Consider the following 27,255-nt stretch of genomic DNA (forward strand, 5'->3'; position numbering starts at 1 on the left):
GGGACCATGTCGAGGCTCAGCTGGGGATACGGCGAACACAACGGTGAGTGCTTTTCTCTGATGGGAGGGGGCTCTGCGCGGGGCACCACCGAGGGGCCGGCGGATGCCCCCGCGCTGATCTCACACTTGCAAGAAACTTTTAGGTTCCTCTTTAAACTGAGCGGCGCTCCCTGGAGCCCAAAGCAGGAAGCGGAGGGCAGATTTCGTCCCGTGTAGACGGGAAAGCGTCTTTGGCGGGTGTTGGTAGTGGGGAGTGTTGGGGAGTCCAACACTGGGGACTTTGTCAGGAGTCCCCAGATCCCAACCCTTCATATATATATTCATTGCCTCGATATATATATATATATTCATTGATTTGAAAAGCCGAGAACTTCCCTAGTAATAACCACTTATCAATTAAGGCTTGGAGATTAGAAGTCAGAGTGAAATGAGGACAAGTTCGCTTTCGGTCTTTAAGCTGTTCACTTAGTAGAAACAAATCATGGAAAATCTTTGAAAAGCTCCTTAAGAAATTTTAATAACTTGCATGTTGACACTGAAGATAAAGTTGACTTCTTGGCTGTTACTATAAAATATTGCCACAGCAATTTTCAGTTGGTTGACTGCTACTTTTGGATTCTGTAATGAGGCTTCAAATTCTTTCTGGGAAATGAAGTTATACTTCGAGCTCTTCTCCATTCTTTCTGCCTCTCCTTCCACACTCATCCTAGCAGAGACTGAGGATTATCATTATAATACAAGTGATAAAATTTATTAATTTATAAGAGCGATAATGATAATTAATGGTGCTGGTGCGTGCGGTACTCGCAATTGAACCCAGGGGCGCCCTCTACCATTGAGCTTCATCCTCAGCCCTTTTTACTTGAGACCTGGCCTCTTCTATTGCCCAGGCTGGCCTTGAACCTGTCATCCTCCTTCTGCCTCAACCTCCCAAGTAGCTGGCGTTACCGGCATGGTCCATTGGTCTGGCCACTTTTCTTCTTACATATCCTAAATTATCAGAAGGCAAAAATTTTTCTTGTTTGTATGTTAAACTGAACTGATTGTTTCAAGCAATGATTTTTCCAAGTAACTGCAAAAATGACATCAAGAAAACCTTACAATAGATGAGTGTCAAAATGAGGGCTATGAATAATAAAACTTTGATTAACATGCACATTATTGAACAGTACTGAAGAATAACTTTTCTAGAAAGTTTTCTTTCACAAAGAAACAGACAAGTTTCATTTCAAACCATAGCTTGAGGTTATGAATATTGAAATATGAGCCTCAAAATGGAAGCAGATATAGAATTTTAATAATGAAAGATAAAATTTAGGCAGATTTCTTTTCGACTGAGGCCATAATTATAATCTTACATCTTGCTAATTTCTAATTTATGTTTTGAAAAAACAAACCTCACAAAACAAATTTCTTTTCATCTGTCTGCTTGAATCATTGTTATCATTGCTTAATAGTAAGTGGCAAAAGTGCCCACACTGTGATTTGGAAAAAGGGTATTTCAATGGATGGGTATTGATTATACTTTAAGATTAGAAAATTTTGTCTCTAATGAAGCTCATTTTCAGAAATTTAGAAAATTCATCTCAGTGAAGGCATTAACATGAAATGACTTTGTATTTTAGCTAGGATTTTTTTGGCCATTCCTGTCTTTTAGGTGCAGTGGTTTTCTGAGAACCACACCCTTAAGTAGATTAATTTGGCCGAATACCTCATACCTCAGGACATGTTTTGAATCCTGACTAGGCAAATTGTGTTGCCTTTTTTTTTTTTTTGTTAAGACATTGGCAAAACCAGTGATTTGAGGAGACTTAAGGAAACTTAAACTGGGAATAGCAGATTTGATAAGATGAGACATTAGGAGTCTTAAGTCAGGGAAATGAACCAACAATAATAGTTAATAGATCATGCTGGATATGGTGCCTAATCACTAAGTCACATCCTCAGCACTTTTTTTTTTAAATATTTTTTTTTAGTTGCAGATGGACACAATATATTTATTTATTTATTTATTTATTTATTTATATTTATGTGGTGCTGAGGATGCCTCATATGTGCAAGGCAGGTACTCTGCCACTGAGCCACAACCCCAGCCCTCCTCAGCACTTTTTATTTTTTATTTTGAGTCAGGGTCTTGCTAAGTTGCTTAGGGCATCGCTAAGGTGCTGAGGCTGGCCTCAAACTTGTGATTCTCCTGCCTCAGCCTCCTGAGCGGCTGGGATTACAGGCACGCTCCACCGTGCCCAGCGAAAATTGGATATTTGACACCATAGTTTTATTTTATTTTGGTTTGACTCTTCTAAAAATTGCTTTAGTTATAAAGGATTAGAAATAGGAGAGGAAAGGAATTGAGAGAGAAGCTCCTTGCTGATTGTAAAAAGAGTCAACAGCATGTTGTGACACTTGCATTGCATGTTTGCGATCTGATTCTCGTTGGGTTAACTCAACCTTACTGGTAGTGATAATAGAAAGCTCTGTCTGCATTAAAAAAGAGAATGATATTGTGTACAGAAAGAGTACTCAGAAAAGTAAATAGAAGTGTTTAATAAATAAGGAAATAGATGCCTTTTCTGTAATATTATCTAAGGACTCTCAAATGCTCAAGTTGCTTTGAAGTCCCAAGTGTCAGGCAGCTCTTCAGTGTTTAGTTATGTTTAGGTATGTATTTATGCTATGACATTTTTGTACCTGAAGTATATGTGAAAGAAATAATATATGCTTTCTCCTTCGCAATAATAAAAAGTAAAAAGCAGCATTAGTTTTACTGATTCAAACTGTTGATGATTATGATATATTGCGTTCCTTTAAATCTCACTCTTAAGTTTTATCATTTAAAGATAATTTTTGTAACGAATATCTAATAACTGTCATGCTATTTTGTTTCAATCAGTACTTGATTTCTAGAGAAAAAGTGGTTAGCAAAGTAGGGAAAAGCTTAGTCAGTAGCCCTATGCCCTATTTACCTGGTGAGTAAATTGCATTCATAGTAGAGGAGAAAATAAGAGTCTGTGACCTGTACAGTGACTCACATCTGTAGAATGACTTAGAGCTTATGTGAGCTGCAACTTGGATGTTGATTTTGTGGGTCAGAACTTGATTGGAATCTCCCAGAGAAATGAAGAGGATAGATAAGGGAACAGCTGGTTTATCAACTTACTTCAATGTACCTATGAATATTTGATTTGTAAACTTGATGCAATTTTGACTTTTTGAATAGAGGATCAGGATGACAGTTGTCCCTTGTGTTGGAATTAAAATGTAGCATTGGCAAAGAAACTTCTGAGGGACCTTCTGAAGTGTGAAAAAGAGAAATAAACTGTGACCTGACTCTATTGCAGATAACCAACAATACTGTATTTCCTGACATGGGTACAGCCATTTTATTGGGATTATTGTATATGAAAGATTATGTATGTTCTTAGTCTGCTTGTTGCATATTACAGCTAGTTGAGCTGAGACCTGGATGATACTAAAATATACCAGCAAGTGGTAGAAAAAAGAAGAAAATGAAGAAAATTCTTGAGGATGACACCCTTTCCTTTTTTTCTTAGATTTCTCAGCAACTTTGATTCCTTCCACTCTGTAAACTTGTTGACCTCTGGAGCAACCAGAGCACATTCTTGAATCTAAGACTGAATCTCTTTGTTTTCAGTGGTGAATTGTACTGTTGTTTTTAGTTTGATTTATGAGTACCTTTGGAAAGTACTTTAAAAAAATTTACATGTTCTTTTATGTACAAAGGGTAATTGATTCTGGAAAGAACTTTAGGTAAACCAGGTGTTTTCCAAACCCATTAAAAATAATCTTGTTTTAAAAATTAGATGCTAAATTCCTGAGAATGAGGATATTATTAATTGTTCAATCTCAGACATATTGCATTGCACTTAACAAATGTTTATTGAATGAAAGAACTTAACTTAGTCCTTTTCTTTGGGATTTTTATATTTAAGGTCCTATTCACTGGAATGAATTTTTCCCCATTGCTGATGGTGATCAGCAATCTCCAATTGAGATTAAAACCAAAGAAGTAAAATATGACTCTTCACTCCGACCTCTTAGTATCAAGTATGATCCCAGCTCAGCTAAAATCATCAGTAATAGTGGCCACTCCTTCAGCGTTGACTTTGATGACACAGAAGACAAATCAGGTTGGCTTTTTTTCTTTTTCTATTTGGTGGGAAACGAGGGATTTGAACAATTGGACTTTACTTTCTTCTCTTTCAAATTTTATTTATGTTAGACCTGGAATTTGCCAGATCGAAGCATATTTTGTGTCTTCATGTGAATTGAGATGTCCTGTTATGTATATGGACCTTATGATAATGTTACTTTAAAATGACATAAAGAGTGTTCAGAAAAAATTATGGTGAATGTAATTTTAAGTTGACTGTATCTTATTATGACTTCATTTAGCATTTATCACTATGAAAATATAGAAGTTTAATAGCATTTCATAATAATTTTCTTTTCTTTCTTTTTTTTTGCGGGGGGGGGGGGCTACTGGGGATTGAACACAGGGACACTCAACCATTGAGCCGCACCCCCAGCCCTATTTTGTATTTTATTTAGAGACAGGGTCTTGCTATGTTGCTTAGCACCTCACTGTTGTTGCTGAGGCTGACTTTGATTCGCAATCTTCCTGTCTCAGTCTCCTGAGCCACTGGCATTATAGGTGTGAGCCATTGGCATTACAGGTGTGAGCCACTGCACCCGTCTCATAAATAATTTTTAATTTGTTTTAATAGAATAAACATTTCTAAAGTATCATAATTTCTCATTAAAATTATAAAAGTAATCTATACTCGTAGTAAACAAATGATAATAGAAATAACACAGAATTTTATGATAAAAACTGTCTGCATTTAACCACTACTGATTCTTCTGTATTTTTTTAACTATTTAGCTGTGCATATAGATGTGCATATTCATTACCTTTTCTTTTTAACAATAAACTTGGACTATTGTTTTATTGCTTGGAACATGTTTCCCTATTTGAAAAAAAAGGTATGGGCATCTTTCCAAATCATTCACATATATATGATATGAATAAATGAATATGGTACCAGGGATTGAACCCAGGGGTGCTTAACCACTGAGCCACATCACCAACCCTTTTATATTTTATTTAGAGATAGGGTCTCGCTGATTTGCTTAGGTCCTTGCTAAGTTTCTGAGGCTGGCTTTGAACTCGAGACTCTCCTGCCTCAGCCTCCTGAGCTGCTGGGATTATAAGCATGTGCCACTGTGCCCAGCTTCCAAATCTAAATATATTTTTAGATCCAAAGAAATCATCAATGAATTGAACCAGCTGTTCTTGTATCATAATTGATACACCATTTTCCTACCAATGAACATAGAATAGGAAAGAAAAATACAAGTTTAATGTTTTAAAAAAAGGAGGCTGGGGTTGTGCCTTAGTAATAGAGCTCTCACTTAGCACGTGAGAGGTCCTGAGTTCGATCCTCAACATCACATAAAAATAAATAAATAAAATAAAGGTATTGTGTCCAACTACAACTAAAAATAAATATTTAAAAAAAGATAAAAAAGAAAGGAATATTTGCTGGGTATGGTGGTGCATGCCTGAAATCCCATAAACTCAGAAGGCTGAGGCAGGAGGATCACAAGTTCGAGGCCAGCCTCAGCAACATAGTGAGGTCCTAAAAAACTTAGTGAAAACTTGTCTCAAAATAAAAAATAAAAAGTTCTGGGGATGTGGCTCAATGGTAAAGCACCTCTGGGTTCAATCCCCATCATTCATTCATAAATAAATATTAAAAAAGGAATATATGAAACATCTATTCTTACTAGTATTTTGCTAGGACTTGGAATAAAAGTCTTGTTTGATTCATACAGGGGATAGCATCTTTCATAATGTGAATAAATAGTGGACCCATCAAATAGAACTTTAGTCATTTGTTAATTTATTGACTAAATGAAGAGGAAAAGAATATTACTCTGAATTCTACTAGTCAACAAACTAGTCATGAAGTCTTCCCCATAGTCCTTGGAGCGCTTGCTTGGCTGGGCAGATGCACACTCATGGTTAACCTACAGGCAACTACCCTTTGAAATTTTAATAGATCTTTAAAAGGAGGACAGGTGGATTTGAAATTCTTTAGGGAGAATTCCTACTGGAAATAGTAGTCTGATGAGGAAATGATAATCTCATGAGGAAAGACAGGACTGTTCTTGTTCCAGCTACTGGTCTTTCTGGACTCAGCATCTCATCTCTTTGGGAATCTTACCTGACTGGCCCTGTCACCTCTGCTAGGGTTCCCATGGCATCCTGGGCTGTCCCAGTCACAGAATTTTCCACACCATGTCATAAATGCCAGGTTGGTGTCTGTCTTTTCCCTGAGCCAAAGACTCCTCATGGGTAGTAGCCATGAATGGATTGTTTATGACATTTAGCTCTGGTGTTTTAATTTCTGTAGACCCCTTATATGAGTGTATCATCTGGAATAGTTTTTTTTTTTTTTTTTTTTTTTTTTACAAAATTTTAAATGAAAGAGTAAATGAACTGCACATGCCATTTGGAGAAATGATATTTATAAGCATAAAATAGAAACAAGAATATTCACTTGCTTATCTAGGCTGGAAAATAGGATGAATAATTTGACACTTGGAAACATGAGCTCATTCTCATTAAAAGAACTTTTTTTGCCATTATTAATTTTGTACCATAATTTATCTGTTTTGTTATAGACCATCTCAAAGTTGGTGTTAAATGATATTTATATTTGATATTTCCACTCTCTTTTTCCTGCCCTGCATTTCTTTGGAAGACCTCTGCTCCAAGAGACTGGTCTTCTCCACCATTAGGCATTTGCTAATCACAATTCCAGGTTGGACATTTTATTTGAAACACTAAATGGGAAGTTTAAATATGTAGTGTGTAAGGCAATCTTTGTTGTTTAATTGGGCAGAGCTGTGTTAATCTGATTTTAAACCCTGGACTCAGAGCAGGCTTTCCCCAGATCAGCCATTATTCTTGGATGTCTCCCGACCAGTGTGTGTTTTTTGTATCGCTTTCTTTCTTCAGAGCCAGCTTGCTTGCATCTTATCCCAAAGTCAATTCCACATTGATTATTCAAACCCTCTAATCTGCCTTTTATCTATGAAGGAATGACTTTTTCATTCATCTCAGGTTTTATTATGCAACAACAAGGAGAAAAAGAACAATAAAGCTGTTGATTTCTTTTCCTTTGGAATGTCATTTCGTCCTCAATGGATGCAGACTATGGTGTCACTCAGGGAAACAAGCTTTGACTTTGACTTTGCAAATCATGTTGAAACTGCTTAAAGACAAATCGAATATTTTATTCATTTATTTATCTACTCTTCATTGTGCCTCTCCTCTGTAATAGTTACTATGCCAGGTGATAGGCACAGCAGGGACCCAGACAGTGCCCTCCTGAACACTGCCCAGTGGGAGAAGAAGCAGTAAAATTATTCTGTTTTTAAAAGAGTAATAGGGAAGTGATCCCAGAGTCTGATCTCTCTCTCTTTCTCTTTTTTATATCTTTCAGAGTGTTTTAAAAATAGCCATTTTTATGTATTGTAAAAAACCTGGATCCAAATACTTCTTATGTAAGGTGGATCATTCTTAACAAATTTTGAGAATATACATATATATATATATATATATATATATATATATATATATACATGCCCTCAAATGCCATATATACATATGTATGTATATATGGGTGTGTGTGTGTGTGTGTGTGTGTGTGTGTATAGCATCTCGGAAGAGGAGGGTAATTTAAATCAAACCGTTGTTAAGTTTGTACCTCACCATCTAACACTTAATTTTGTTGGATGTTGATGGAAGTTTAGAGTTTAGTGATGCTGTGGTATATTCCGCATCTAGAGCTTCCTTTCTTCTCAGTATGAAAGGCAGTGATAAGTGCCTTGATTCAGTTCTTTATTTTTGTGGCAACATTAGAGGAAGCCCATTACTATTTCCAGTTTTTAGATGTGGAAGCTGAAGCTTGGAAGTTAGAGTTTGTCCAAGATCACACAGTGATAGGGAGTGTGGGCCCTCATCTTCTACTTGCAGACACCTGTGTCCTAGCCATACAACTGCCCTGCTTTACCAAGCTCCAACTAGACCTTTCTGCGTGTCTCGTCCTTATTCAAAGAGGCTGGGTTACCTTTCCTTAAGCAGAGTGATATTTTGTCTTTCAGAATTTTGAATCTTTTTACTTTCTAACCAATCTGTCTGTTGTGATTTCCCCGGATGTTCCGAAACGATCTCCACTGTGTTCTGACTCCTCATAAACCTAAAATTGTATTCCTGTCAGTAAATCTAATGACACATTTGTAAAAATATTCCTTAGATGATTTGAACATGTTGAGTAATTCAGGGAGATGGGGGGCATGTCAGTATGCATAAAATCGTTTCCTTGCTAACCACTTGAAATGTGTTGGTTTTTAGTCCTGCGTGGGGGTCCTCTCACGGGAAGCTACAGGTTGCGACAGTTCCACCTTCACTGGGGGTCTGCTGATGATCATGGCTCTGAGCACATGGTGGATGGGGTGAAGTATGCTGCAGAGGTAAGCCATTGGACACATCTGGGTCATTCAGGGTTTTTCTAAGTGATGAGATTTAAGGGTCATGAGGGCCAGTTCTTTGACTTCACGTAGATCCTGAGCCAATTAGGTATCTCAGTGTCTGAAACGATTTGTTCACTCATTAGGAGAGTTTATTGACATGAGAGCTTCCAATGTGGCCTGTCTGACCCTTAAACTAACCATGAGAGTTTAAAGTTATATACTTCCATTTTAGAAATGAATGAACTGGAGACTTGTAAACATTGAGTGGGTTTAAACCCAGGCCTGTCTGATAACAAATTAAAATCTATTTTTTCTCTTGCATCTTCTGAAAGGTCAATGAGAAGGGAGAAAAAGAAACATTTGTGTTAGGTCCAACTGTGTACATATTTGATCCAGGGACAAATATACGTGACTACCCAAAGCCCCTATTAATCAGGTTAATAAATGACAGAGTTTCACTTTGGAAAAAAATCATAAAGACATAAACTTTCCTAAACTCTACGTCACCTCCACATTTATAGATGTAAAATGGAATCTGTTAATTATTCAGGTTGGTAAAGCATAACACCAAAATAAAGAATTCATTACTGTGATTCTTTTTCACTGAAACATTACTTCTGTTTTGTTATATTAGTAGTCATTAATGATATGTCACTTTTTCTAATCCTCTGGCTAAAGGACAAAGCACAATATGCCTCAAGTTTTAATATGATTAAATGTTGCTAATACTAACTTTCCCATGAGATGAAGTGAATTACTGCATGACTCAACCAAAACCATTCAACTGAAACTAATTTGGTTTTTGCGTCTTCTAGGCAGGGTTACCAGATGAATACAAATTTTCTTCATTTTCTCATGGTTTCTGAACTACAGAGTTTAGATGCCCCTGTATAGCCCTGCTGTATGGAAAAATCCAGCAAACTGAACTTCTTTCCAGTTTTATTTTTCTATTAACACGTACAGCTGCGCTTGGAGGCTATCATCCAAAATGTCTGTTTCGCCAACTAAATCACTTTTGTCTGGGGTGAAGTGCCTTAGGGTATGGGACTTGCTCTGGCTACAGATGTGTGTGCAGAGTATTTTATGATGGTGAACAGAAGACGATGAGAAGGTAGAAAGGATGACTCCTGCATCTGTGGTGTCTCCATTTATATCATTTACTGAAGAGTTTTCATTCTGAAGTTTTGTGTTCTAAATTTAATGGTTGTTCTAAATCTTAAAATCTCTGTGGAGATGAAGAGGTGGCTGCTTTGGATCACTGGTCTCTTAACTTTCCTAGCAACTCAGGAAGATCGGTCACCTTTATGGTTATATCTTGTACTTTCACAAACTTCCATGTGGATTCTCAGAGAGATTTACTGCCACTTGGCAAGTCGTTATCTGAAAAGGGCTTCCTGACCTGAAATTGGTCACATGCTCAGAGTCCTCGCCTATAGATCAGGGGCCATCTTTATAGATAAAACTTTGACTGGAATTTCATGCTGTTCTTTAATCCATACTTAAGGCTGCTTCCTACTTCACAGGTTCATATATTCAGTCCTTCATTCACTACGTAAGAATTCATCGAGAGCCAGCCATATCCTCTTGCACAGTTTATTTGTGCTTGTCTGAGGGGAGGGCTTGCAAGAGGAAGGGGTGCCACCAGTTCATTACCATGCAGCCTAACCCAGACTGTGGGTCAGAGAACCCTTCCCTGTGGAAGAGGCCTTTAACCCTGAAACCTGCAGCATGTGAAGGAGTGAACCAGGCAAAGGGAGAGACCGCAGTGGTCCTCAAGGGAATCATGTGTGAGAACCAGAGGTGGGAAGAGCTTCACACTTTTGAAAACCAGAATGGCCTGTGTGGTCAGAGCTTGGAGAATGAAGGGGAGAGATGTCAGAAGCATAACTGGAGAGGCTGGGAAGGGCCTGAGCTTACTGAGTCCTGGTGAGGATTATGAACTTTATTCTAGGTGCATCAGGAAGCCTCTGGATGGCTTTGAATTGGGATGTGATCGTCTTTGCATTTCAGAAATGTCATTTAAAGCGACGGTGGTCTCTTGGGTTGAACAGGAGTGGCTAAAGGAAGCCCTGAGGAGGCTTTTGGGAAGTTTCAGGTAGCAGATGATAGTGTAGGTGGAGAGCTGCCTAGCTGGAACAGCAACTCTAGTGGGATTTGTTGATTTGATTGGGTTTCTGGGTGAGCAAGAGGAAGAGTCCGTGTTTTCATTTGAGGTAAGAATTTGCTGAGAGAAAGAAGTTTGGGTAAGACCTCAGGCTTGGTGGATGGCAGAAGTAGGCAATAAACAAGCTAACAAATATGAAAAAAAAAAAAACAAAACTGATAGGTGGTAAATTCTTTGCCAGTGTTATCTGGTAGAGTAACTGAAGGGTTAGGAAAGGCCTCTTTGAGGTGACACGTGAATCAGGACTGAGTGACAAGAAAATCATGGGAAAATCTGGAGAGAGGAAATGAGAACAGCAGTACAAGGGGTCTAAGGCAGGAACGATGTTGGCATGTTGAAGAAGAGAAAGACACTGGCCTATAGGATTGGAATTAGATGAAGGTATGGGCTGTGTACCAGAGACACAGGCACAGGCCATGTTCATCTGTTGGTGTTGAGCATGGTGAGCAGTGTGGAGTTTACCCTTAATGTAGCGGGAGGAAGACAGTGGAAGGTTTTGAGTGGGGGAGTGGCATGTTCTGCTATTTATTTATTTCAGTACCATGGAAAGAACCTAGAAGGCTTTATCACAAGGCTCCATCCCCAACCCTTTTTATTTCTTGAGCCAGTCTCTCTAAATTGCTGGGCTGACCTCGAACTTGTGATCCTCCTATCTTAGTCTCCCGTGTCGTTGGGATTACAGGTGTGAACACCACACCTAACTTTGCTTCATATTTATAATATGTAACTGCCATGTGGTGGAGAGGTTGTTGTGGGCAAGTGTTGGAGCATGGAGACAAATTAGAAGATTATGGACATAGTTCAAGTGAGCGGTGATGATACTTTGGGCTGTGGGGTGGTGGAGATGCATACAACTGAGAGATCCATGAAATGTGGGTGGTAAAGTCAATGGGACTTGCCTAGGAAAAGGAAGGACACAGAGGTGTCTAGAAATATTCTAAGATTTTGACTTGAGTAACCTGGAGGATGGTTGTGCCATTCACTGTGATAGGCGAGTCCAGTGGGAGCAGTTTCCATAGAGGGATGACCTTTCAATTTTGCACATGTTAAGTTTCAGGTGCCTGTTAGGTATTCTAGGCTCATGTTCATGTTGTCCATGGATACAAACCTGGAGTTTGACGAAGAGGTCAGTGCTGGAGATGGTGGCATTTGGTATTTAGGTTTAAAAGAATTCCTTTGTGTTTTAGAAATGATTCTAAGGTATTAATTGTCTTTTGTTCCCCCCTAGCACTTTTTACTTAATTTCATGACTATCATTAGTTATCCCTGGGGGTGCACCCTGGAAGGGGATATCGGGACCCCCACCTCTTTCTCTTTTTTGCTTCCTGGTGATGAGGTGAGCAGTTTTGCTCTGACATGTGCTCCCGCCATGGCGCGCTGCCTCACTGCAGACCCAAAAGCAAGGGATCAACACATTAGGGACTGGAACCTCCAAAACTGTGAGCTAAAATAAATCTTTTCTCATTATCAGTTGATTATCTCAGGTCAGACAGAAAACTGACTAACAAAATAATATATAATAAGCATAATATATATGTTGTTAAAAGTAAAACAATGATTTCTACATTCCTGGCAGATTTTTGGAATCATATTTGGCAGGATATTTTACATATCTCTAATAGGCAGTTCTAAAATACTGAAGTTGGATCATATTGTCCTTTAGAAATTATTTTTCAGTGGGGAAGAATCTTATTCCCATTGTTGCAGTGGCTACCACGCCTTCTTATTATTTAGCTCAAATCCCTGCTGCTGTTATTGTTAGTCAGGAATTGTGAGTTTGCTATTTGATTGCTTGAGGGTTTGTTCAAATAAAAATGTTGATACAAGTGACGTCAGTTTCTCTTTGAAGGTATTGCTGCCAGTTAAGCAAGTGTGTGGGTGAGAGGAGGACTTGTTTTATTTATTTTAAAAAATATTTTCTTGCACTAGTTGCCCACCTTTTTACATATAGTTGTTATTACTTAGTTAGCAGAAGGATGACTACCTACAGGACATAATATATCTCAATTTTCTTCTATTCAGATGTAGTTGTGGCCCTTGGGTGTCATTTCCTACTAAGTGAGCAGATGTATTGGCATGGAGCCATTTTAAACAACTCCAGCATCCTTATCAGCCCCTCCCGGAGAGTGGAATGTCTTTCTCTCATATGAGCCACGTGGATCTTGTTTCCCTCCTCCAGTTGTTTCAAGTTTCTGTCCTCCCCCAACTTTCTCAGAGAAACTTGGAACATACCACCACAGGCGTCCACCTTTATATTTTCCAAATAGAAATTCCACAATTGTATCTGATCATGTGTGGATGGTGAACTCTTTTATGATTTTATAGCTGACTAGTTATGATAATTCTTATCTAATCCTGCAACCCCTTCATATTAGTTGTCTGTAAGATCTAGAGGTATAATTGAAGGAAGGGATAAAAATATGCATTGGAACATATTAAGATTTCGATCTAACACCAGCTGAAAGGGTGTTTTGGGCATGAAGGTTTGCATAAGCATTTCTTTCCTGATGTGCCAAAGGATTCACCTGGAGTTCTTATCTAGAGGCGGTCCTTCATATCAGGTCCTTGGACAGCAAGGCTTGGCCTTCACCATTTATGACCATTGTTAAATCTTTTGGGTGTGTCACATTGCCCTTTGGTTTCTCTCATAGTTTGCCTCTCTCTCAACCGGGACTGATGACTCTTCCAAAATTGGTTTTCTACTTTATTGTTATTCTGGAGTGTCTCCCACTTGCTTGTGTATTTGGGGTAATTCCTGGCTTCCTTGGTAGAACATTTAGGTCTCCTTTGGGTTTTGCATAAGTTCACTTCCATGAACTCCTCTTCCTGCTCTTCTTTCAGGTCCCTTGAACTCCTCTTCCCCTTCCTCCCACCATCCAGTAACACCAGCTGCCTTTCGTTTTCATCCTCAAACACTGGTTCCTAGACCCAAAGCTTCTTTTTCATCATTAAAACTTGCTCTCATTAAAGGATCTGAACATATTTATATAAAGTAATAAATGCATAAAATAGGCAAGTGAGGAAATGAATATGTCAATTAGTTTGATTTAGTTATTCCATATTGTATACCTTCATTGAAACATAACATCATTTACTGTGTATGTATGTAATTATCGTTTGTCCATTAAAAATAATCTAATAATAAAAATGAGTAAATTCTTCTTACAATAGTTTCTCATAAGGACAAAGCTATCAAAAATGTAAAGTTACAGTAATAAAGATCTGACTGGTAATTTTCAAGAGCAACTGCATTGTCCTTGGTAACAGGAATGTCCCTGAAAACCTGCTGTGTAGGAAGTTGACTTCTCCACCCAGCCACGGAGTCCAGGTTTCCTTAATTGTCGGAAGCCATTCTCACACGTGACTGGGTGACTCCCGGTTAGGGTCTGAGGCGACTCCCGGTTAGGGTCTGAGGCGTTCTGGCTGTGTCGGAGCTTTCCCGGCCCTCTCCTGTTGAGAGAACCTGTCCGTGTGGGGGTGTAACTGACCACTGACCCCGGAGGCCCAATCACTGACCCTGACCTTGGAGTGCGGCTCCCCCTTCAACCTTCATTGGATGGAATTATCCCCTGAATTTCTTGCTCCCCAATAAAAGGCTACTTCCTGGCGTGCTGGCTCTCTCTCTCTCCTGCTAGCCCTGAGTAATCCTTGCTGCCCTGCCGGGCGGTTAGAGGAGGGAACCAGAGAGGGGAGCCGTCTCGGACCTGGTCATAGAAAAAGGTAACTGAGTCTGTGTGTTTATTTCAATCTCGCTAGCTAACTTTTATGCCAAGAACCTCATTAATGAAACCATTGCGCTGGCCGCATGGTAGACTTAATGGACCCTGTTGTCAGCTGGGATCTGATCTAAGGCAGCTTCATTGCAATCCCATCAGTGGAAGACACAGAGATGCCTCAAGTTACTAGGGGCACTGGTTGGAATTTGCTAGAGCTAGAGAGATCGGACAGGGCATTGCAAATAGTAACTACACTGTAAATAGCTACTCAGGAGGCTGAGACAAGATGGTCACAAGTTTGGGCAACTTAGTGGGACCCTGTCTCTAGATAAAAAGGGATGGGGATGTAGCTCAGTGGTACAGCACTTGCCTAGTAGGTGTGGGACCCTGGGTTCAATCCCTAGTATTAGAAAACAAAAACAGTATACTACAAACTAGTTAAATGATCATATCCTTCATTGCTGTCCTTGAGTTTTTGAATAAGTCAAAAGGAGGATTGTGTCCAAGTTTTTTGTGAAGGATATATTGTATTTATGAGTGTACAGTACCAGAACATGTGTATCAATGTTTATTTGCATTTACATTTTTCAGGATGTTTAAAAAAACATTTGACCTGTGTTGTATCTCTCCCTTTCAGCTCCATGTTGTCCACTGGAATTCAGACAAATACCCAAGCTTTGTTGAGGCAGCTCATGAGCCAGATGGACTAGCTGTCCTGGGAGTATTTTTACAGGTGAGAATCCACTGATTTCATTTTTAAAAATAAGCTATGTTGGATAAAGAGCTTTAGTCATGGAGTATATTCAGCTGTTTTTTCATAGTAGACCTGTTCTAGGTTTAGTATTTTCCTTTGGAAGTGAATGCTAAGAAATTAAACATTAATGTAGGAGCATCGTCTTGTGATTCTTCTGATTGTCCATTTATAATTTTCATGTGAGTAGCAACAGCAGTATTAAGAAGAAGAAGAATAGCAGCAGAAATAACAACTGAGACCCTTTAAAGAAGACCTTTGTTCTAGGATCTTCCTGATTCCTGATTTCAGTATTTAGAGATATAGGACAGAAAAAAAGTTCAAGCCTATAATTTTTGAAGCACTTTTTTTGACACAATGACATGTTGTCTTCAGCCAACTGAACAACTTTTAAAGATGTTTTGTTGTATTTCCCTTTGTCTAACCTTCCCATAGGGACAGGTGATCACTGTTATCCTCAAACCTGGGGTGGTGTGGGCCCCTCAACTCCACTGCTACCACTGTCTTGTAGATTGAGCGGTTTTGCCACATTCTCTGAGTGATGTTGTAACACATGAAACTGGGATTGGGGGCTGGACATGAGGCAGAGGTGGGAAGTGCCACGGATAGTGGTAGGTTCTTCTTTTTGGCCACCAAGAATGAGTAGTGGCAATAGGATCCAGGTGGGGGAAAAGAACGTAGTTTAATCCTGAAGGGTTTAAAACCTTTGGGTAGAGTCAGAACACCCATAATAATGAAAATATTTGTATTTATGTATTTATGATGCCTTTGCTTCTGAGGACCTCAAGTCATTTTTAGGACCTTGATTTGGGACCTCAAGTCCTTTTTAGGCTAGATGTGAGAGATGTTTTTTGTCTAATACTTTGATACCATAGTCAGTTTGGATTGAAGTTCTGAATATCACATCTGGATTAATAGTGCAGGTGTTTTAAGAGTTTTTCCTAAGCACAGTTTCTCTTAAGTTAATCTATGTGAACATTCATTAGGGGAAGTGGGGGGAGAGGAGTGTTGCTACCAGTTTTGAAACCAAAGTGAAAGTTCAGTATAGGAACCCTGTAATATAATGTTATCATTCAGATTCTTCTGGCATGATAAGGCTATCAGAAGAGAACTTTTATTCTAGAACAATCACTGTATCTTCTGTGCTGGTGTAGATTTTCAGAAATTAATTTAAAAACAGTTGATTGAAATGGAGAGATCAGACTTTATTTGCTACTGTAACCATTTCTTTCAAAATTCGAATTTTTAGATTGGTGAACACAATTCCCAGCTGCAAAAGATTACTGACATTTTGGATTCCATTAAAGAAAAGGTGAAACGAATTACTCGGTAGTTATGACTGACGTCTTTCTCCTTCTGTCTTTAATTCTCTTATCTTTCTTCAAAGACTTAAACTTTGGACAGAGTATATGCTGCCTGTTTTGAAGCAAGTTTGCAACATTCTTAAGTAAGCAAGCAGAAGTAACTTAGTATCACTTATCTCTTGAAAATAACCAAGGGTCTTACATTATCTAAGATAATCACTAATAAATCTTTTTATACAAATTTACTTTCTGGTATTATAGTTTTACAAAATACGTCTTGATTTGTGAAATATTTTAAAGACCACTTATATAAAAACAAATCTTGTGCTTCTGAAATAAATCTATATGATGTGTTATTTAAGATGAAGTATTTTTTTTTAAGATACTAAAGGTAGATTCTGAATAACTCCATAGTATTTCATTGGATGTGTGTGTGTGTGTGTGTGTGTGTGTGTGTGTGTATGTGTAAAGCTCTTCCATGGTAATTTGTGGGAATTCTCTGTTTGTCCAGGGCAAACAAATTCGATTCACAAATTTTGACCCATTATCTCTGCTTCCACCCTCCTGGGACTACTGGACATATCCTGGTTCTCTGACTGTTCCACCTCTTCTTGAGAGTGTCACATGGATTGTTTTAAAACAACCCATAAATATCAGCTCTCAACAGGTATGTAGCTTCTCTCAGGTTGATGTTGATTCACTCAGGAAATTTGACCACTGAGCCACATCTTCAGTATTTTATTTAGAGACAGGATTTCACTGAGTTGCTTAGTGCCTTGATTTTGCTGAGGCTGGCTTTGAATTTGAGATCCTCCTGCCTCAGTCTCCTGAGCAGCTGGGATTACAGGCGTGCACCACTGTGCCTGGCTTGTGACCCTTTCTTATTTGATTTTCTATGATTTGATGATCTCTTTCCAATCTCTTAGAAATGTAAGGCGCATAAAGAAGCCCATAAGAGTGAAGCATTGTTTCGAATGCTAGCTTTGCTTTTGTTTGCTTTGAGACATGAATAGACTGGGATACAAACAGGAAAATCAGGAGAGAGGCCACATAGAAGGCGACATTCTCATTTCTGATCTCAGTCCTTACACTGCTTCTTCCACAGATTTCAGAGTAAACACTGAGAAGTGGCATCATATGCTTAGAAATGTGTGCCTGCTAAGTTTAAGAAGTGGTCTTATGGTACACTTGAGAATTCAAGAGGGACAGCTATAGCTCATACTACTTATGGTACTTACCCAGCAAGTGTGAGGCCCTGGGTTCAATCCTCAGAACTAGAAAAAAAAAAAAAAAAAAAGAAGAAAAAGTTGGTTTTGATTTTTGTTAACAAAACTTTGGTAGGCCTGCCTGAGGGGCTTCTAAGCATTTGCTTAGAAACTGTGGGTCAGCCACCTATGACCTTCCTGTGAAGACATTTACTCATTTTTCTTTAATTAATTAGTTATTTGCAATGCTGGGGATCAAACCCAGGACCTTGGGCATGCTAGGTAAGCACTTGACTGCTGAGTTATGGCTCCATCCCTTCATCTTTCTGTTAAATGCTTACTGGGCACCCACATAAGGCCAAGCATTCTTCCAGACTCTGGATGTCATTAGTGCCCAGAAACCACTTAAACTTTAACAGTGTGACTGACGTGTATTCTGGGATGTGGTCTCTTTAGTGGATTTTTTTATTATGTTGTCCTTTTTGAATTAGGTTCTGCAGTATCTTAGTAGGAATATCATTTATTTTATTTTTGCAGCTAATTAAATATTTTTTCCTGTTCCCAACTTGCTCTCCTACCTAGCTGTTTATTCCAACAGCCACCCCCATCAGACTAGGACTGGTTCACCTTCACCAGGTTCTTTTTAGGCAACATTTCCCCTTGGGAACACATCTAACTTCCTGTTGGGTATTCTACCTCATTGACCTAATCTTTAGGATTACAGACAAATAATACCTTTGTGTATACATATTAAAACATTTTATAGCAGTCTGGATAGAATCCAGACCTTGACTGATATGAAAATTCCTGTGAAATTTTTTCTCATTGTATCATGAGAAAAATGACCTGCTGCTGATTTAGTGTCCTCATTAAAGGGGTTTATTTCTTTCCCTTGACATGCTAAACTGCTTACTTTCACATTCCTTTATTAAATTTAAACAATTTAATAATAAGAGTTAATTATAACATCAAGTTATCGAAAACAAAGTAGCTCATATTTTGCTTTATATTTCAAGGCTGTCTCTATTTCTTAAAAACACTTGGAAAATACTTTTTTTTGTTTCTTTTATTTTTTCAACACACTAGTGATTTCGAAGAGAATATATCATAATATATAATTCCTTAGAAAGAATAAAGTTAAACTTAGTAAAAACAACTCCGGCAAGTTTAGAAATTATAACTACATGGCTATGGATTCATGACTGTCTCATTTGAGGCTTATTGAATTAAGATTATTGATGTGGTTTTTATGCAAGAGAGTATATTAAAAATAGCTTCATTTTAGAGCTCTAGTGTAATGGGTAGTACACTTTGAAAAATTAACTTATATTGACTATAGCAGGAGCACTTTCATGAGTTTTGATTTTTAACCAGAATGAGAAATTGCTTGGCTATAATTCCAGTTATTATATTGATAATATTATGATGGTTTTAAGAGCTAAAGAATGAAGCTAAAGATATTTAAAACATCCAATCCAGTTCTAAATACGAGAAAAAGCATTAAACAAAGCTCAACCGAGGAAAATTCTATAAATATTTAATTAGGACTCTTCAAGGTCATCAAAAGCAAGATAAGTCTGAGAAACTCACAATCAAGGGATGCCTACAGAGAGGGGGTGACTGAATGTAATGTTTCCTACATAAGATTCTGAAACAGAAAGGCATTAGATCAAAACAAAGAACACCTGAGTAAGGGAAGGCCGTTAGATAACATATATTTAATATTGCTCATTAATTATGGAGAAAGTACCACACTAATATAAAATGTAAATAATAGGGGAAATTCAGTGTGAGGTACATCGGAAATATTAGTAATAGCTTGCAGTAATTTTTATAAATGTAAGATTGTCCTGAAACAGTTTATTTTAAAAATGGAAAACATGCAGTTTGGTAAAATTATTTAGTTTTTTTTTAGCTCTTTTATATAAATTAAGTTGAAAAATCTTATATCACTGCGTTATCAATTTCCAAAAGATAATTTTTAATCTCAATTTTTGCAGCTTTTTCTTTTTAAAGTCACTGGGAAATATTGCCTTTATTCATCTTCCAATTCTGTCATGCAATGTCACTAACTGTGAAGAATAAATCCTCTTAAGTTGATACCAGATTTTTTTTTTCTAGGATTTTCTAATGCTATTTCTTAGCAAGTCACTGTTTGACCTAAAGGGAAAATAAGATATTTTTTTTCTTTTTCTTGATTCCAATCCATTTTTCTTCCTCAGAGTCACCCAGTGAGCACTGAACTCTTGATTTAACTGCCATGCCAGTGGGCATATATACTGTTTTCTAATACTTTTAATAACAGATATGTCATTTTCTTTGGAAGGCTGACTTTTCTTGCCAAATCTCTTTGAGTTCACCTAAATCATCTGAATTGATATACTCAGCTGCTCAAATTCAGTGTGCAGAATACTCCTTTAAAAAATCCTTTTTAAAATTATGACATTATCTGTACATTAAGGAACTCACAAATTTTTTAAGTGTGTGGTTGCTGATTTTGGTGATCGTATGCAACCATGCAACAACTACCATGATCAAGAGAGAATAGCTGTCTTGCTTTCATAGCCCCAAGCAACCACTGGCATGCTATCACTAGAATTTTGCATTTTCTAGAATTTTGTTTAAATGAATCATATAGTAAATAGATTTTTGTGTTTGATTTCTTTTACTTAGCATAATATTTAAGTTTCACCCATTTCTTTTATTTATTTATTTATTTGGTACTAGGGATCAAACTCAGGAGCACTTGACAACTGAGATACATCCCCAGCCCTATTTTGTATTTTATTTAGAGACAGAATCTAAAAAACAGTGAGTTGCTTAGCACCTTGATTTTTGCTGAGGCTGGCTTTGAACTTATGATCCTCCTGCCTCAGCCTCCTAAGCAGCTGGGATTATAGGCATGTACCACTGTGTCCAGCCATTTCTTTTATTTTTATTGCCTATTTATATTCCATGGTATGGTTATACCACATTAAAAAATCTATTCAGTAATTGAGATGTTTAAGTTGTTTCTAGTTTATGGCAATTATGTGAGTAATATTTTGATATTAAGAGCAATTCACATACACACTTGTATGGACACTTTTTCTATGGCTTGGGTCAGTACCTAGGACTGGAGTCATTAGGTCATGCATGTTTGATTGTACTGCCATCTTGCTTCCTAAGTGGTGTGCCACCTTGCATTCCCATCAGCAATTTACAAGATTTCTAGTTGCTCCATATCTCTGTTAGCTTTTGGTATTGTCAGTTTTTCTAAATGAGCTATTCTAGAGGGTATATGTGACCATAAATGTCTAGTGATTTTTTCATGACCATGCATGTGTTTTCTTTTGTGAAATATTAGTTCAGATTCTTTGCATATTTTTAAATTGGGTTGTTCATCTTCTCACTATAGAGTTGTAAAAGTTTTTTAAAATATAGTTTAGATTAAAAATTCTTTCTCAAATGCATGTTTTTAACTGGTGCATTATAATGATACATAATAGTGGGATTCATTATGCTGTGTTTATACACACACATAATGTGATCAATTTTATTCCCCAGTACCTTCCTTTTCCTCCCCTCTTCTCTGTACCTGATCCACTTGCTCTACTCCACTGACATCTCTTGTATTATTATTATTTCATTTAGTTCATTATAATTATATATATGCAGGATTCTCTGTGGTATATTCATACTTAAATACATGTTTTTCTAAGTTTTCTCCCAATGTTTGGCTGCCTGCCTTTTGTTTCTGTTAATAATGTATTTTGAAGAGCAAAAGTTCTTAATCTTGATTATGTATATTTTATCAATTTATCCTTTGAAATTTGCACTTTTTTTTTTTTTTTTTTTTTACTATTTAAGAATCTTTATTTAACAATAAGCTACAGTTTTTTTTCTACTACTTTAAGTAGTAGTTTTAGCTCTTACATTTTCCTTTGATTCCCCCGCCCTTTTTGGTTGTTTTTGAGTTCATTTTTGTGTATGATATCCCCATTTGTTCTTTCTTTCTGATACTCTAATTACACAAATATTAGACCTTTTAATATCATCTAGCAGGTTCCTGAGACATTGTTTTTCAAAAAAAATTCTAAAAATCTCTGCTTTTCATCATAAATATTTTCTATTGATGTATATTCAAGTTCATTTGCTTTTTATTTCTCTGTCATGTCAATTTGGCTGTTAAGTCCCTCCAGCTGTTATCTTTTAATTCTAAAAGTTCTATTTGGTCAGGCATGACGGCATGTGCCTGTAGTCTTGGCACCTGGGAGACTCAGTGGGAGGATCAGTGGAGCCCACGAGCTCGATACTAGGCAACATAGTAAGACTATCTTAAAAATAAAATAAATTTCTACTTGGTTCTCTTTTATTGTTTTTATTTCTTTACTAAGACTTCTTATTACCCTGCTGAGATTTCTCATGAATTAAAAAGATGCTTTAACTTGATCTAACCCTCAGGTACTTATAATAGACACTTTAAAATCCTTACGAATTCCAACATTGGTTAATCTTGGGTTGGATTTTGTTGATTTTTATTTCATTGAGATTTTTTTCCATCTTCTTAATTCTTCATATGCTGAGTAATTTTTTATGTATTCTAGATGATATGAACATTAAATTGTAAAGGTTCTGGATTCGGTTATTTTTCTCTGATAAGAATTACTTCTTTTGTTTCAGCAGACAGTTTTGTTGGCTGAACTAGAAGTACAGATTTTTTTCTTGCATTGTAGCTCTGGTCTCAGTTCAGCTGGTCTGCTTGGAATCTGTTCAGTGTATGCATGTTTCCTGGATCAGTCAGATATGTGGGTAGAGAGTTCAAGGATCCTCTCTCTGGATCTCTCCTTGCAAGAGAGGTATTCCCCACTGTGGCTGTGTACACGTGGCAGACTGCACTCAGCTCCAGGCTAAAAGCTGGAGAGACCAGAATTTACCTGCAGAGCTCTCCTCTTCCACCTTCAAGCCACTCAAATCCCTGTTCACTGTGCAGTACCTGCAGTTAATGCTTTTTGCATTATGTCTTAGTTTATAATTGTTTTCTATTAGGGATACTGTGTGCAAGATCTCAGTCTGAATAGCTAGAAGCAAAACCCAAATGTGCTTTTTAAATAGTAAAATTTGTGTTTTACAACTAATGATAATCAATGATCTAGGAATATTTTCCTTTACTTCTGCATTGCTATACTACATGGAAGATGAGAAAATAATCCAGTCACTTTGACATTAATTTTGAGCTCATGTATAAAACAGTATAACATCAGCTTGAAATTAAAGTTCAAAATTGTGGAGGACTGTATAAGTGAATGGCAAAATTGTTCACTAGTTGCCTGATCTTTGCAAGGAATGATACAAGAGATAAAAAGATGTATAAAAAGTGGCCCTTGCCCTAGGGAATTTGAAATTCAATAGAGGGCATAATATAGATACACAAAAACCATAACACAGTGGGCTATGCTTGGTGCCATAAGACCAACACAAAAATTAATGGAAGTTTAGAAGATTAGAGACTATTTTCCAGTGGAGAAATCAGGAAAGATTTTATGGAAAAGTGATATTGAGATGGTTAAAAGATTAAAAGGTGAGAACTGGTTGCAGGTAATCAAGGAAAGGAGGGAATTTCAAGAAGGAAATAAAAAATAAGGTCAAGAAGGGGAAGAGCAGAAAATATGTTGGCAGTTTTGTACCTGCGATGCTCAAAGTTTAGTGTATCCAAGATCCACTTAGGGCAGCTTAGCAAAATGTGGAACTTGGGCCTTATTAGAAATTCTAATTTGGAGGTCGGGGTTAAGATACAGGAATCTGAATTCTTAGTAATCACCCCCAAGTCTGTTCATTCAGATGTCTGGGATCATCCTTCACAAACTGGCTTAGAATGGTATCTGCATGTGAAAGTGCCAGGTAGATCTAGAAAAATTGATTGAAAGTGGGTGGTCCAGGGCTGGGGATGTGGCTCAAGCCATAGCGCTCACCTGGCATGCCGCCTGCGGCCCAGGTTCAATCCTCAGCACCACATACAAAGAAAGATGTTGTGCCCGCCGAAAACTAAAAAAAAAATAAATATTAAAAAATTATCTCTCTCTCACTCTCTCTATCCCACTCTCTATTAAAAAAAAAAAAAAAGAAAGTGAGTGGTCCAAGACTCAGAAACCATGCTGATAGCACCTATTAAAATGCTAGAAATGTCATATACTTGAGGGATGTATTTTGATATGTTTATACTGAAATGATGTGATGTTTGGAGTTTACTTCAAAGGAGTCCAGTTTGGGCAGGGTAGGGTATGGAGAGAGAATGGGTGGGAACATGGATGGAAAAATTGGGTGTGTGTTGATAGTTGAAGCTGGGTGATAGATTTTTGGCAGTTTATTTGCTATTTTTTTCTGCCTTTGTATATGCTTGTTTCCACAATACAGAGTAAATAAGAAGATATTAGGGGGAAATGGGAAAAATAGTTAAAAATGAAATATACTTCTATGGTCATTTCATAGCTTATTTGCCAGACGATTTATTGTAATGCTCTCAAGCTCCTAATCTACTATTAAACAGGATAATAGTAGATTATTGATAGGGTTGTTTTGGAGATTTTATGAGTTTAATGTGATGCAAAGCTGTGCCCAGATCACCATGTTCCATAGGAGAGCTTATTCTCATTGTTACTCCACTTTGGCAGGCAACAGTGTTTTGTTACGCGTGGCTGAGCATGCATGTAAAATAGAATTATTTACAGAGCCTTTGAAAAAGAGTATTTCATCTTACTGGGATTGCTACATAAGAAAACTGGAATTTTAGTTTTAGAGCCAAGTAAACCAACAAAACAGGTTACACCTACCTCAGCCTCAAGGCGGAATGAGTGACACTCCTTGCCAGGAACATGTAGATGCTGAGTCAGCTTTAGTGACAGAAGAGCAGGTTTTCTGCCTGAATGAGCCTGTGGCTACCTGAGAGGATGAGACTGGTAAAGGGCAGCCAGGGGAAGACACAGGACCCAAAAGAAGCAAAATGTGAGCAGGGGTTGGCAGGTACAGGTCCTATCCGGCTGATCAAGTGATTGGGAGAGTCCTACAAGGAAGAGATTTGATAAGACCTCAGGACAGGTTTGGGGACTTCTGCCAAAGTGAGCAGGTTGGAAAGATCTAGAGTAAGATTCAGTTCTGAACTAACGAGGCTAAAGTGGTGCAGAGGTAGGGAGCCAGAGGAGTTGAATGGCCTGTGTGTTTAAATAGAGCCAAGGTATTCTGAGGGATCAGTGGTATCACCTGGGAGGCAGATTGTGCTGTGTGAAGCCCCTCCACCAGCACCCTGAGGTGCGACTCTGCATGTTTCCACAGCCACCTGGAATGAGCCCTCTACATGGACCTGATTCTCATGATCTGCAGAAAGCTGGGTGTCTTCCCAGGAATGAGATCTCATTGGCCTCTGCTACTTGACCTCGCCAGACATTCTCTTAAGTTCCATCTAGTTTTAGCTGTAATGATCTGGTCTAATGAAATTATGAGTAATAGTAAGCTGTAGTTATGCGTTTCATCCTTCCCATATCTGGGTTCTTTAAGACAGAGAATAATATCATTTGTGAAAATCCAGAGTTGTTTGCATACGATGGATGATCCTGTGCTCCATAGAGCGTGGTTATAAACTATTACTGTTTATTTCGAAGAGCCTTTTCCTTCTGCCTCCCATCATGTGGATACTGGATGTGAAATATTTTAGGCCTCAGGTAAATGAAGATGATGGAAACCCAATTGATGTGTCTTAGTCCAAATTTTCTTGATTCTGAGATTAGATATCTAAAGAAGTTTAGAGAATGGAGACTCTCATTCCTAGTAGTTTACTAAGTCATCCTCATCAAAACTGTTTTAGTCAGCTTTTTTGCTCTTGTGACCAAAAGACCTAACAGGAACAATTTTAGAGGAGAAAAAGTTTATTTGGGGGCTCACGGTTTCAGAGGTCTCAGTCCATAGATAGCAGGCCTCATTCCTTGAGGTTCATGGTGAGGCAGAACATCACCATGTGGTGGAGGAAAGCAACTCAAGACATGATGATCAGGAAGCAGAGAGAGAGAACTCTCTTCACCACAACAAAATATATACCCCAAAGGCACACCCTCAATGACCCACTCCTCCAGCCACACCCCTACTTGCCTACAGTTACCACTCAGTTAATCCTGATCAGGGGATTAATTCACTGATTAGGTTAAGGCGCTCTGACCCGATTAGTTCCCCTCTAAACCTTCTTACATTGTCTCAATCATGAGTTTTGAGGGACACCTCAAATCTAAGCCATAACAAAAACATAACAACACCAACAATAACAGAACAAATACCAAAAACTTGTGTTTGGCAGTATAATTTTGATGAACATTTTTGAGAAGCTAGAATTATTCAAGTAATTTATCCAATCTTTATTTTACTACTGTAGGCCTGGGTTAAATTTAAAAACAAAAAAAAACCAAACAAAAACAAAAAAAAAAACTTTTTTTTTTTTTTTTTTTTTTTTTTAGTTGTAGACAGACACAACACCTTTATTTTATTTATTTATTTTTATGTGGTGCTGACACTCAAATCCAGTGCCTCACATGTTCTAGGCAAATGCTCCACCACTGAGCTACAGCCCCCGCCCCAAATTTGAATAAATAATATTAAACCACCAAAAAATTGTTAGAATTCTACAAAACATACTTACTACAGAGCAACAAACTTATAATAGTACTTTGCAGTGGTTACAAATAGTCATGTAAGTTTATTGATTTGCAAAAATGCCTAGGGTATATATTAAATGGAAAAATAAGGTTTCATAATGACATTATAATTGAGCCTATTTTGAAATAAAGTGTGTGTGTGTGTGTGTGTGTGTGTGTGTGTGTAGGAAAAATACTCTAATTTCTAGATGCATATTCTTTAAACCACGTTTTAAATGACATTTCCTCTTATTACTTTGATCGTTTTTTAAAAAATATTTTTTAGTTGTAGATGGACACAATGCCTTTATTTATTTACCTTTATGTGGTGCTGAGGATTGAACCCAGCGCCTCACACATGCTAGGTGAGTACTCTACCATTAGCCACAATCCCAGCCCTATTACTTTTATCTTGAAATAAAGAATTTATTTATTATTAATTTCAGAACACAGGTTTTTGCCGTGAAGGAATTTGATGGAAACATTCTTTATAACATTTATGTCACAACTTGGCAAATTCTCATTGTAATATTTTTGGCTCCTGGTAGAGGAAAGGTTATGTTCTTGAGTTGGCTATACATTTTTTTGGCATTGGTGTGACTTTCCATGCTGAAATTAATGCTTATCTTTTCTTCAACAGTTGGCTAAATTCCGCAGCCTCCTGTGTACAGCAGAGGGTGAAGCAGCGGCATTTTTGTTGAGTAATCACCGTCCACCCCAACCTCTGAAGGGCCGCAAAGTGAGAGCCTCTTTTTGTTAGCAGTGGTCTCCAGTGGACATCCCCAAACGTGACTGCAGAGAGACAGCAAACAAAACAAAACACAAAAATCCCCACTAACACTTCTTTCTAGAATTTTAATCTGCGAGTACCATTTTATGATCAGTGTTAACACCATGAG

The 27,255-nt window shown here is 37.7% G+C and overlaps 1 protein-coding gene across 1 annotated transcript; it reads left to right on the forward strand.

The window, feature by feature from the left end:
* On the forward strand, positions 1 to 27,255 carry Ca13 (carbonic anhydrase 13). Its single transcript, XM_076835939.1, has 7 exons — positions 1 to 43; positions 3,951 to 4,148; positions 8,444 to 8,562; positions 15,080 to 15,175; positions 16,443 to 16,505; positions 17,009 to 17,164; positions 26,997 to 27,255. The coding sequence occupies exons 1-7, from the start codon at positions 7 to 9 to the stop codon at positions 27,114 to 27,116; spliced, it is 789 nt and encodes a 262-aa protein (XP_076692054.1). The 5' UTR covers positions 1 to 6; the 3' UTR covers positions 27,117 to 27,255.

Source organism: Callospermophilus lateralis, chromosome 16, assembly GCF_048772815.1.
Source record: "Callospermophilus lateralis isolate mCalLat2 chromosome 16, mCalLat2.hap1, whole genome shotgun sequence".
NCBI lineage: Eukaryota > Metazoa > Chordata > Mammalia > Rodentia > Sciuridae > Callospermophilus > Callospermophilus lateralis.

Coding starts and splice junctions, on each gene's coding strand:
- Ca13 (XM_076835939.1), top strand. CDS start 7: ATGTCGAGGCTCAGCTGGGGATACGGCGAACACAACG. Junction 16,506..17,008: donor TGGATTCCATTAAAGAAAAG/GTGAAACGAATT, acceptor CTGTTTGTCCAG/GGCAAACAAATTCGATTCAC. Junction 17,165..26,996: donor TAAATATCAGCTCTCAACAG/GTATGTAGCTTC, acceptor TTTCTTCAACAG/TTGGCTAAATTCCGCAGCCT.